Consider the following 13,136-nt stretch of genomic DNA (forward strand, 5'->3'; position numbering starts at 1 on the left):
CTGAGGTGAGAGAATCACTTAAACCCTAGAGGCAGAAGTTACAGTAAGCCAAGATCATGCCACTGCGCTCCAGCCTGAGCAACGGAGCAAGACTTTCTCTAAAAAAAAAAAAGAAAGAAAGAAAGAAAAGAAAAAAGAAAAAAAAACTGTGCCCTGAACAATTATGTACCACAAATTGGATAACTAGAAGAAATGGATAAATTTCTGGAAACACACATTCTACCACACTAAATCATGAAGAAATAAAAAGTCTCAACTGACTAATAACTAGCGTGGAGACTGAATCAATATTAAAAAAAACTTCCAAATAAAGAAAAGCTCAGGACCCATGGTTTCACTGGCTAATTCTACCGAATATTTAAAGAATAAATGCTAACCTTTCCAAAGTCATCAAAAACATTAAAGAAGGACTACTTTTAAATTTGTTTTATGAGCACAGCATTATCCCAACACCAAAGTCAAAGACATTGTAAGGAAAGAAAAGTGTAGGCTAACATCCTGATGATACAAATGCAAATATCCTCAACAAAACACCCACAAACGGAATCAAACAGCATGTTAGCAGAATCATTCACCATGACCAAATGGTTATCCCTGGGATGCAAGAATGGAAAAACATGTGAAAATAGCTTAAGTGTCTCAACAGATGCAGAAAAAGTGTGTGACAAAATTCAACACTTTTTCATGATAAAAACTCTGAACAAACCAGGAGGAGAAAGTACCTCAATATATAGCAACCATATGTGAAAAGCCCATCGCTAACATCAAGCACAAGGGCAAAAAACTGAAAGCTTTTCCTCTAAGATAAAATACAAAGAAAGGATGCCCACTCTTGCCACTTCCATTGAACCTAGTACTGGAAGCCTTAGCCAGAGGAATTAGGCAAGAAAAAGAAATAAAAGTCATCCAAATTGGAAAGGAGCAAGTAAAATTGTCAGTCTTTGCAGATGTCATGATCATACATAGAAACAATTCTAAAAACTTCATTTAAAAAACTGTTAGACCTGATAAATTAATTCAGTAAATTTGCAGGATACATAATCAGTGTACAAAAATTAATTGCATTTCTATTAACTAACAACAAGTTACCTGAAAAGAAAATAAGGAAACAATCCCACTTATATCAAGAAAAATAATAAAATATTAAGGAATAAACCTAAGTAAGGAAGTGAAAGACTTGTATACTGAAAACTACAGAACACTGATGAAATTCAAGAAGACATGAACACATGGAAAACCAATTCATGTTCCTGGATTGGAAGACTCAATGTTGTTAAAATGTCCACAGTTCCCAAAGCAAGCTATAGGTTTAATGTAATCTCTATCAAAATGCCAATGTTATTTTTTATGAAAATAGAAAAATAATCTTACGATTCAGATGAAACAATGAAATGACAAATAGTCAAATCAATCTTGAGAAAGAAGAACAAAGTTCTTTCCAATTTCCAAGTATATCACAAAGCTACAACAATCAAAACTATATGGTATTTGCATAAAGGCAGACATATAAACTAATAGAATAGAGAGCTTGGAAATAAATTCATGCATATATGCTATGATTTCAGTGTCTACACCAAAACTCATGTTGAACTCTTAATTCCTAATGAAGCAAATTTTGGAAGTAGAACATGATGGGAGGCATTTGGGTCCTGGAGAGTCTGCCCTTCTTATTGTAGTGAGTTCTTTCTTTTGTGGGACTGGATTAGTAACCTTGAGAGTGGATTGTTATAAAGTGAGGTTGCCTCTCATGTTTTGCCCTTTTGGTATGCCTGCTTCCCCTTCTGCTTCTATTATGTTTCCTACAGCACAAGGCCATTACCAGAAGCTGAACAGATGCTGGTGCCATGCTCTAAGACTTTTCAGCCACAAGAATCATGAGCCAAATAAAACTCTCTTCTTTATAAATTACCTAGCCTCATGTATTGTCACATAGCAACACAAAACAGACTAAGACAATGTATAATAAACTGATTTTTGACAACAGTGCCAAGAATACCCAATGGGGAACTAATAATCTCTTCAACAGACAGCGTTGGGAACACTGGATACATACACGCAAAAGAATGAAATTAGACCTTTATCTTATACCATACACAAAGATCAGCTCAAAATAGATCAGAAACTTGAATGCAAGACCTAAAAAGCTAACAGAAGAAAATGTGGGTGGAAAATCTTTATGACATTGGTCTTGGCAATAATTTCATGGATAAAACACCAAACACATGGAAAACAAAGCAAAAATAAAACGGGACTACATAAAACTAAAAAGCTTTTTTAACATCCAGCAAAGAAAACAATCAACAAAGTGAAAAGGTGACCTATAGGATGGGAGAAAATATTTGCAAACCATATATCTGATAAAAGATGAGTCTCTAAAATATATAAGGAACTCTTCCAACTCAATAACAATAAAACTAATGGTCTGATTTTAAAATGGGTTAAGTAATTGAATAGACATTTCTCCATAGAAGAAATATTATACCAATGGGTATTAACATGATATTAAAATGAGCTAAGAAATTGAATAGACACCTCTCCAGAGAAGACATATTATACCAACATATTATGTGACTGGCTAACAGGTATATTAAAAATGCTCCACATCACTAGCCATCAGGTAAATGCAAATAAAAACCACAATGAGGCTGGGTGCTGTGGTTCATACCTGCAATCCCAGCACTTTTGGAGACCAATGTGGGTGGATCATCTGAGGTCAGGAGTTCAAGATCAGCTTGCCCAACATGTTGAAACCCTGTTTCTACTAAAAACACAAAAATTAGCCAGGCATGGTTGTGCATGCCTGTAATCCCAGCTACTCAGGAGGCTGAGGCAGGAGAATTGCTTGAGCCTCGGAGGTAGAGGTTGCGGTGAGCTGAGACTGCGCCACTCCAGCCTGGATGACAGAGTGAGACTCGGTCTCAAAAACAAACAAAAAATAGATCTCATCATACATACGTCATAATGTATTGGCAAGAACGTGGAGCTATGGGAACACCTGCACACCTTGGGTGGGAATGCAAAATCATCCAGTTGCTATGAAAAGCAACATGGAGGTACCTCAAAAAATTCAAAATAGAACCATCATATGGTCAGCGACCCCACTGCTAGATATTTACCTAGAATCGTTAAAATCAGTACTCCAAAGAGATAGTAGCACTCCTGTGTTCACTGCAGCACTACTCCCAACAGGCGACATGTGGAAACAACCTAAATGTCTATCAACAGATGAACAGATAAAGAAAATACGGTATGTGCATACAATGAAATAACCTCACAAAAAGAAAATTCTGCAATATGTGTTGACCCAGACATACTTTAAGACCACTATGCTAAATAAAATGAGCCAGTCACAGAAAGACAAGTACTGCATGATTTCACATACATGAAATGCCTAAAATAGTCAATTCATAGACTCAAAGAGTGTAACAGTCATTGCCAGAGGCTGGGGATAGGGGACACGACATGTTACTCATCAATGGGCATAAAGTCAGTTAAACAAAACGAACAAGCTCAAGAAATCTGTAACTATAGTCAACAACACTATATTATACACTTTAAAAACTTTGTTAAGCCTGGGAACATTGGCTCACACCCGTCATCCTATCACCCTGAGGGGCTGAGGTGGGAGGATCACTTGAACCTGGGAGTTTGAGATAAGTCTCGGAAACATAGTGAGACCGTAGCTCTAGAAAAAAAATACTTTAAATTATCCTAGTGTGGTAGTACATGCCTGTAGTCATAGCTCCTTGGGAGGTTGGGGTCAGAGGATCACAGCCTGGGAGGCCAAGGCTGCAATGAGCTGTGATTGTGCCCTTGCACCCCAGTCTGGGCAGTAAAGTGAGACCCTGTCTGTCTCAAAAACTTTTTAATTTAGTTGTTAAAAATTAAATTAAATTTTTAAATTTTAATTTAATATGAGAGCTATCATGTTAAGTATTCTTATCAACATAAAATTTAAAAAGACTTAATGGTCAAAAGATTTGAAAAGAGATTTTGCCGAAGAAGATAAGTGAATAGCCGTTAAACACATAAAAAATAATCTTCAACACTCTTATTAGGAAAATGCAAATTTAAACCACAATGAGACTAGGCACAGTGGCTCACACCTGTAATCCCAACACTTCAGGGAGTTGAGGTGGGAGGATTACTTAGTCGGAGGACTGCTTAAAGCCAGGAGTTTGAGACAAGCCTGGGAAACAGAGCAAAACCCATTCTGTATAAAATTTTAAAAATTAGCCAGGCATGGTGATATAAACCTGTACACTCGGCTACTCAGAAGATTGAGGCAGGAGGCTCACTTTAGCCCAGGAGGTCAAGGCTGCAGTGAGCTATGATTATGCCACTGCATTCCAGCCTGTGCTACAGAGCAAGACTCTGAAAAGGAAGGAGGAAGGAAGGAAGGAAGGGAGGGAGGGAGGAAGGAAGGGAGGGAGGGAGGAAGGAAGGGAGGGAGGGAGGAAGGAAGGGAGGGAGGGAGGGAGGGAGGGAGGGGAGAGAGGGGGAGAGAGAGAGAGAGAAAGACAAAAAACCCCACAATGATATACAACTACATACCTGCTAGAAGGATTAAAACTAAAAAGACTAAGTATTGATGAGGACATAGAGCAACCAGAATTCTTATACATTTCTGATGGGAATTAACATGTACAGTGATATTAGCAAAGAGTTTGGCATTTTCTTTTAAAGTTAAACATATATTTATCACACAAACTGGAAATCCAACTACTAGGTATTTACCTAGAAAAATAAAAACATATATCCACACAAAGACTCATACACAAAGGTTCATAATTGCTCAGTCACAAGAGCCAAAAATCTAGAAGCAACCCAATAGGAAAAGGGACTACCAACACGTGGTGTATCCACTGAGCAGACTAGTGCTCAAACATAAAATGTTAAAAACGGCTGATACACATAACACCATGTACGAGTCTTAAAAATATTTTGCTAAGTAAAGGAAGCTCAGCACAAAAAAGTACATATTATATGATTCCTAAAAGCATATAATATAAAATTTTATTTTATATAAAATCATTTGTATAAAAACCCTAAAATGGAAAAAGGTAACCAATAGTCACAGAAAGCAGATTAGTAGTTGCCAGGGATCAAGATTAGGGCAGACGGGCCGGGTGCTGTGGCTCACGCCTGTCATCCCAGCTCTTAGGGAGGCAGAGGTGGGAGGATAGCTTGAGCCCAGGAGTTCGAGACCTGCTTGGGCAATATAGCGAGACCCCGTTCTCCACAAAAAGGAAAAAAACAAAAAGACAAAAGATTAGGGCAGGTGGAGAACAGATCCAAAGAGGCAAGAGAAAACTTTTGTGGTTGTGAAAACGCTTAATATTCTTATTTTGGGTAGCAATTGCACAGGTCAATATATTTGTCAAAAACCATCAAATTGGGTGTCTCTCACCTGCTGTCGTCTAAGATGTGCCTTCCTTCCGTTTCACCTTCGGCCATGACTGCAGGTTTCCTGAGGCCTCCCCAGCCACGAGGAACTACAACAAGAGAGATGGCAGTTGTCCATTTAGATCAACAACTTCAAGCTCTCGCCATAGAAAATTCAGAGAACACTAAAGCGGTTCTCTTTGCCTGCGGCTCCTTCAATCCTGTCACCAACACACACCTCAGGTTGTTTGAGCTGGCCAAGAACTCCATCAATGGAACAGGAAGACACAGAGTCGTCAAAGGCAGAGTATCTCCTGTTGGCGATGCACTAAGAAGACAGGACTCGTTTCCGTCCATCGCTGGGTCATCGTGGCCGAACCTGCTGCCAAGGATTCCAAATGGGTTGAAGCTGATGCCTGGAAAGTCCGCAGAAGGACTGGACAGAGACTGTCAAGGCACTATCAGGAGAAACCAGAGGCCAGTAACTGTGATCACTAACAGAACTCTCTTACACCAGAAAGGCGTGGTAATAGCATAGTTTCGGGTGTCATCAAAGACAGAACTTCCCCTTTGAATAATGGAAATTAGAACAGAGGAATACATTTTTTTTTTTTTTTTTGAGACAGAGTTTTGCTCTTGTTACCCAGGCTGGAGTGCAATGGCGCGATCTCGGCTCACCACAACCTCCGCCTCCTGGGTTCAGGCAATTCTCCTGCCTCAGCCTCCTGAGTAGCTGGGACTACAGGCACACACCACCGTGCCCAGCTAAGTTTTTGTATTTTTAGTAGAGACGGGGTTTCACCACGTTGACCAGGATGGTCTCGATCTCTTGACCTTGTGATCCACCTGCCTCGGCCTCCCAAAGTGCTGGGATTACAGGTGTGAGCCACCGCGCCCGGCCACTACTTTCGATTGTTTGTTACATTTAAGAAGTCCATGCTGTTTTAATTGCCGTTCTTCAGTAAGTAATCTCTTGCACCATGCCTGCAAACATATATGCACATACTGGAAGCTTACAAGAATTTTCTTTTTTCGCAAATGTCTCCAGGATTTATCTGTATATTCTGGTCCTTCCTGCTCCCACTAGTTCTGTAGATATTTAATAAGCCTGTTTTATATAATAATCTAAATCTCTCTTCACTTCCTGGAAATATTTAATATGTCTTTATTTGTTCCCCTCCATTCTCTCTGCCATCCCTCTCTAGAACTGTTATTAGAAATATTTTGGATATCAAATGTGTTTGGCTGCTTTTGTGAGACTGGGTCTTTTGTTTTCTTCTCTACTTGTTACAGATCAGTCACCCTACTGATCCATCAAACACTGAAGTCCTGTTTCCTCTGTAAAACTGTGTATTTGTACATATTAATCAACATCTCTTCATCTCCCTCTCCCCCTTTCTCTTCCCAGCCTTAACCACCAGTCCACTTTCTGTCTATGAGATTCACTTCTTTTTAGCTCCCATATGTAAGTGAGAGCATGTGATACTTGTCTTACTGTGCTTGGCTTATTTCACTTAACATAATGACCTCCAGTTTTATGTGTGTCACTGCATGATAGGATTTCATTCTCTTTTGTGGCCGAATAATACTCTATTGTGTATATTTATATCAATTTTCTTTATCCTTTCATCCACTGATGGACGCTTAGGTTGACTTCATATCCTGATGATTGTGAATGATGTTGCAGGAAACATGGGACTGCAGATAGCTCTTCAATATCCTGATTGTTTTATATGTATACCCAATAGAGGACTTGCTGCATCATACAGAAGTTCCCTTTTTAATTTTGCGCAGAGCCTCCATAGTGTGTTCCAGCCATTACTTTGGCTACTTCTTTACATTCCCACCAACAGTGTAAGAAGTTTCCCGTTTCAGACTGGGAGGATCTTGATTGCCCTAATAACGAGTAGGTTTTCTAGTTTTGGAGGGTTTGTCTATACATATCGCAGACTGGGTATGCTGTTACGAGTCTGAAGATTACAGATGGCAGTGAGGGGCTGAGCCGCTGGATTTTCACAACATAGGTCAGCAGAAGACTGGATGTAGGACTTAAAGCTTTGCCTTGTTGGGATACAGTCAAACAATGGGAACGTCTGAGCTAAACTGAACATGCCTTCCACCAGAGAAGAAGCCCCACGGGCCCTGGGAATGAACACATCTCACGTTTATCTTGGATCTTCCAGAATTCCAGCAGAAGTATATGCTTGGGTCAAAATTGACTAGCTTTACCATGGCCTTATAGGCCATGGAATAATCTATTGCATTTTTTTGGTTGCAGAGTTTGATTTGTTTTTTTATCTCATTGTTTTCTCTGTCTGATTCGGAAGTTACCCGTGCCATTTTCTATTCTTTTATTGATTGTCCTAAAAATTTTAAGATGCATATTTAAGTCTAAAGGTAATTAATATCTTAACACACTTATACCTAGTGTTCCACTATTGGAGTGCTAAGCTTGTGGGGGTTGTTTATATCTTACTGCTCTGATTTTTCACACAAAAATTTGCAACCTCTGGCATAAATGGGTTAACCATGTTTCCCATAATACATGGACACTTTGATCAGATTGCTGCCTTTCAATGATGTAATATTCTTGCTCTGAATTTAGATGTTCCTTTCAACCCCATTAATTAGACATTATTATTTTGGTATAGATAAACAACTATACAGTTTACCAATATTTTGGATCATCTTTTTTTCTTTCATCTCAGACCTTTTTCTTAGAAAATTTTCCTTCTTCCTAAAGAATATCTTTTAGAGGTTTCTTTTTTTTTTTGAGACGGAGTTTCGCTCTTGTTACCCAGGCTGGAGTGCAATGGCGCGAACTCGGCTCACCGCAACCTCCGCCTCCTGGGTTCAGGCAATTCTCCTGCCTCAGCCTCCTGAGTAGCTGGGATTACAGGCATGCGCCACCGTGCCCAGCTGATTTTTTTTTTGTAGTTTTAGTAGAGACGGGGTTTCACCATAACCAGTATGGTCTTGATCTCCTGACCTCATGATCCACCAGCCCTGGCCTCCCAAAGTGCTGGGATTACAAGCATGAGCCACAGCACCCAACCCTCACTTTGTCACCCAGGCTGGAGTGCAATGATCTGATCACAGCTCACTGCAGCCTTGACCTCCCAGGTGCAGGTGATCCTCCCACCTCAGCCTCCTACGTAGCTGGGACTACAGGCGCACACCACCACACCTGGCTAATTTTTGTATTTTTTATAGAGAGGGAGTTTCACCATGTTGCCCAGGCTGGTCCTGAACTCTTGGGCTCAAGCAATCTGCCTGCCTACCCCTCCCAAAGTGCTGGGATAACAGGTGTGAACTACCACACTGGGTGTTAGTATTTTAAAGCTGTCTGATATCCATACTAGCATCTGGAACAGAATTATTCCAAAACATCCTTTTTTTTCAGGAGCTCTTTACTGCTCTAATCTTCACATTTAGTGAGGTGGAGTCATGGCCAAATTTCACAACACAACTTCAGATCATAAACGTATTACCAGGAAATTCAACCACCCTTCCTCCTTAAACATTTTGAGCCTTCTTTCCTTTATATAAATTCAATACAGCGGTAGCCTCTACCATTTCTCTTTAAGGCACACACGCATATTGGAAGTCACAATAAATGCTTTTTTAGTAAAAGCCATCATGACCACACAGTAATGGGGACTTACTAGTGACCCTACGGAATGGATGCGTCAATCAACGGAACCATTGTTTCACAGGACACCACTGGACTTGTGATATACCGAACCCATCTTTACAGATATCTCTTTAATTAATTTACCAGATATATTAGGATAACTATAAGGAAACTATAGGTTTTTAAACGAATGTTAAGCATATCCCCAGCATTGCACTACGTACTAGAAAATACACAAAATCGGCCGGGCGCGGTGGCTCACGCCTGTAATCCTAGCACTTTGGGAGGCTGAGGCTGGTGGATCACGAGGTCAAGAGATCAAGACCATCCTGGCCATGGTGAAACCCCGTCTCTACTAAAAATACAAAATTAGCCAGGCGTGGTGGCGCGTGCCTGTAATCCCAGCTACCTCAGGAGGCTGAAGCAGGAGAATCTCTTAAACCCGGGAGGCGGAGGTTGCGGTGCACCGAGATTGCGCCATTGTACTCCAGCCTGGTGACAGAGTAAGACTCCGTCTCAACAACAACAACAACAACAAAAAACAGAGAATACACAAAATAGCAAAGAAGAATAAAATACAAACCAAAACAAAACAAAACAAATCTTTGCCATCTTCTTTGGAAAAGAAGATGCCACACCAAACAACTGGAAAACTATGTTAGAAAATACCCGAGGAAACGCTCAAGCTTCTCTTCTTTGCAAACAGCTGAATGCAGCAGAATACGGGGCGGAAAACTCCTTAACTGATGTTATTCATTTCTTTAAACTTGTTGCCAACCGATTCATTTGTATAATAGAAAACATACTTGCAAATATTAACTAGGGCGTACCCAGACGTCCCATTGGTTTGTCTGCCTTGTGTGCTATTTGGAGATACGACTGCTTAGCACGGCTGAAATTGAAAGGTTGCTTGAGAGTTTGAGAATGATGTGAAAGTGTAACAGTGTCAATCATGGCAGTTTCTCCAGATAACTGTGTGAATGCCTCACCAGGCTTTACTCAACTAAAGAAAACTGCTTTCCATGAAGTGGGATCCACAACTGCAGCCTGAATGAGTGCATCGAATTCAGTAAAGCTCTGTCCTCTTAAGCCTTGCTATCACTCTGCTGGCCATAGATTAGCATCTAGGTAGTGCAGGTAGTTTAGCCCCGCCCTGGAATCAAGCAACAGTCATAAAGCAATCTTTTTTTTTTTTTTTTTTTTTTGTCTTTTGAGACGGAGTTTCGCTCGTTACCCAGGCTGGAGTGCAATGGCGCAATCTCGGCTCACAACCTCCGCCTCCTGGGTTCAGGCAATTCTCCTGCCTCAGCCTCTTGAGTAGCTGGGATTACAGGCACGCGCCACCACGCCCAGCTAATTTTTTGTATTTTTAGTAGAGACGGATGGGGTTTCACCTTGTTGACCAGGATGGTCTCGATCTCTTGACCTCGTGATCCACCCGCCTCGGCCTCCCAAAGTGCTGGGATTATAGGCATGAGCCACCACGCCCGGCCCATAAAGCAATCTTAAACACAGGCCCAGGAAGAAGCAGGTATTTCTTATAACAGTACCAGCAAGAAATAGTTTTTTCTAAATGGCTTCCCATTCCAGGTCTAAGTTAATGTCACATTTGCTTGTTGGCAGGGCCCTTTAGCCCGCATGGTGGAGAGCAGTCTACGTTTCTCCAGAACGTGGAATTATTTATTGACTGTCTGTCTCACTTGCATCTGTGAGATGTGGAAACTCACCAGTGGTCTCCAAGACCATCGGTTTTAAACAGCTCCATCCATCACAAAATGGAAAGGAGTGATCAACGTTCCCTCAACTGCAATGCATTATACGAGGGTCAGCAAGTGGGAGTCATGGTTGGCGACATAATTGCTGGCCTCAGGTAGCAAATCCATCCTTCCAGCTGTTCTGAGCCATATGGGTTCGACGAACTGTAGCGAGCGCAGGCCTCTTCTCATTGAGAGGATCTGCTGTAAGTCTTTCATCCAGAGCTCCTCATAAACAACTGTAAGGGAAGCCGGCAATCATTTATCTCAACTTCATCTGGTAGCCAACTGCTGACAAAGAGGAAAACATGCACACTAGTGAGCGGACAGATGTGAGGAGGGAAACTAAGGTGTTCTTATCTTGAAGAAAACAAAGATTTTAAATATAGGGGAAAAAAATGTAGTCATGACGTCAACGCCAGCTAGAAAGCCACTAGTGGTCATTTCCCTGCTAAGTAAATTCCAGTGCTGTTCCCAGTAATCCCAACACTCAATTTCTTTTTTTTTAAAATTGTTTTATTATAATTTAAGTTCTGAGGTACATGTGCAGATGGTGCAGCTTTGTTACACAGGTATACACATGCCATGGTGGTTTGCTGCATCCATCACCCCGTCATCTACATTAGGTATTTCTCCTAATGCTGTCCCTCCCCAATCCCCCCACCCCCTGCTCTCCCACCCCTAGCCTCCAACCCCCTGACAGGCCCCGGTGTGTGATGTGTCCCTCCCTGTGTCCATGGGTTCTCATTGTTCAACACCCCCTTACGAGTGAGAACATGCAGTGTTTGGTCTTCTGTTCTTGCCAACACTCAATTTCTTATAACACATAGCTATTAGGATAATATTACGCAACCTTTCAGATACCAAAATCAAGCTTATTGCTTTAATTTCTGGGGCCTAGAAATGGAGTTCAAAATGGTAAATAGTGCCTTTTTGCTTATATTTTTGGGTCCCAGTTTTAACTTTGCCCCAGATCAGCAAATTTTCACCCCAAAAATTCCTTAATGATAGTTGACTTACAGCCTGTGTAAAAAGTTAAAATATATGATGATGTATAAGTGAGAAGTCCCTGGAATGTTTCCTTAACGTCTCTGACCTTCTTATTTGTATCTGTTCAGTGTGGCTCACAATAGCTGTACTCCTAACACAGTGGTTCTCAAAGAAGGGTAATTTTCATCCCTCAGGAGACAAATGAAAAAGTCTAGAGACATTTTTGGTAATCACAAGTAGGGAGAGGGGAGTGGCACTGGCAACCCGTGAATAGAGGTCTGCTGAATATTCCACAGTGCACAGGGCAACCCACGACGAAGAACTGTGCAGCTCCAAATGACGGTAGTGCCAATGGTGAGAAGCTCTGCCTTAACCTCATGTGGTTGTTGTAGAAATCAAAGCAGATGCCTAGTGAAAAAATTTTCGAATAATAGCAATAATAATAAAATGTCTTATTTTGTAGATTGTCTGTATATTGCAATGCAAATTAAATTCTCATGAATGAAGTATAAAATGTGAAGAACAATAATTGCCAAAGGGAAAAAAATCTTCGTTGAAAAATATAAGCGTGAGGCCAGGCACAGTGGCTCATGCCTGTAATCCCAGCACTTCGGGAGGCCGAGGCAGGCAAATCACAAGGTCAGGAGTTTGAGACCAGCCTGGCCAATATGGCAAAACCCCATATCTACCAAAACTGCAAAAATTAGCTGGGCATGGTGGCGTGTGCCTGTAATCCCAGCTATTAGCAAAATTGAGGCAGGAAAATCGCTTGAACCTGGGAGACAGAGGTTGCAGTGAGCTGAGATGGTGCCACTGCACTCCAGCCTGAGCAACAGAGTGAGACTCTCTCTCAAAAAAAAAAAAAAAAAAAAAAGTAAAAGGAAAAGAAAAATGTAAGCGTAGAATCGTGGTGAGGCAGAGGCTGCCCTAATCACACCACCACTAACAGCTTGGAAGTAGGCCTAGGTCACCAAGATCACATTGCTCTCCCCTCTAGGAGCTCAGGAGAATCAACCACCACCTCTGGGAGTGAAATCAGCTGCAAGGCCGGTGGATGAGCTCTGTACTGGGTGATGGAGCAGCATGTAAAGTACAGGGCCAGCTGCTTGATCTTGGATTGTGCCTCATGAAGGGCTCTCAGGATCAAAGGATGCTGCTGAAGTATCCCTGGTGAGGCCACCCTGGGATAGGAGTTAGTAGGCAGAGTGACTGGCAGGGAGGGACATGCCAGAGGGGAATGGAAAGCACAAAACTGTCAAATATATTATTCCCAAATATTACTATTATTATTATTCCCAAATATCTTCCTTTGGTAGTGGATCAGACCATGGCCTGTTTGCTGTCACACCTATTCTTTGTCCTTCCCTGCTCTG

General features: G+C 41.3%; 1 protein-coding gene across 3 annotated transcripts in view; it reads right to left on the bottom strand.

Moving 5' to 3' along the window:
- Window positions 1–13,136, bottom strand: part of LOC144577268 (uncharacterized) — a 476,463-nt gene that overhangs the window by 68,228 nt on the left and 395,099 nt on the right. For all 3 annotated transcript variants that reach the window (XR_013520677.1, XR_013520676.1, XM_078333282.1), the window contains 2 exons: window positions 5,624–5,843; window positions 5,411–5,495 (listed from right to left, as the gene is read on the bottom strand). Coding sequence is in view for 1 of the 3 variants with exons in the window: in XM_078333282.1 (XP_078189408.1) it covers window positions 5,682–5,843 (162 nt within the window). In the remaining 2 variants the exon portion in view is untranslated. The remainder of the gene's footprint in view (window positions 1–5,410; window positions 5,496–5,623; window positions 5,844–13,136) is intronic.

Source organism: Callithrix jacchus, chromosome 8, assembly GCF_049354715.1.
Source record: "Callithrix jacchus isolate 240 chromosome 8, calJac240_pri, whole genome shotgun sequence".
NCBI lineage: Eukaryota > Metazoa > Chordata > Mammalia > Primates > Cebidae > Callithrix > Callithrix jacchus.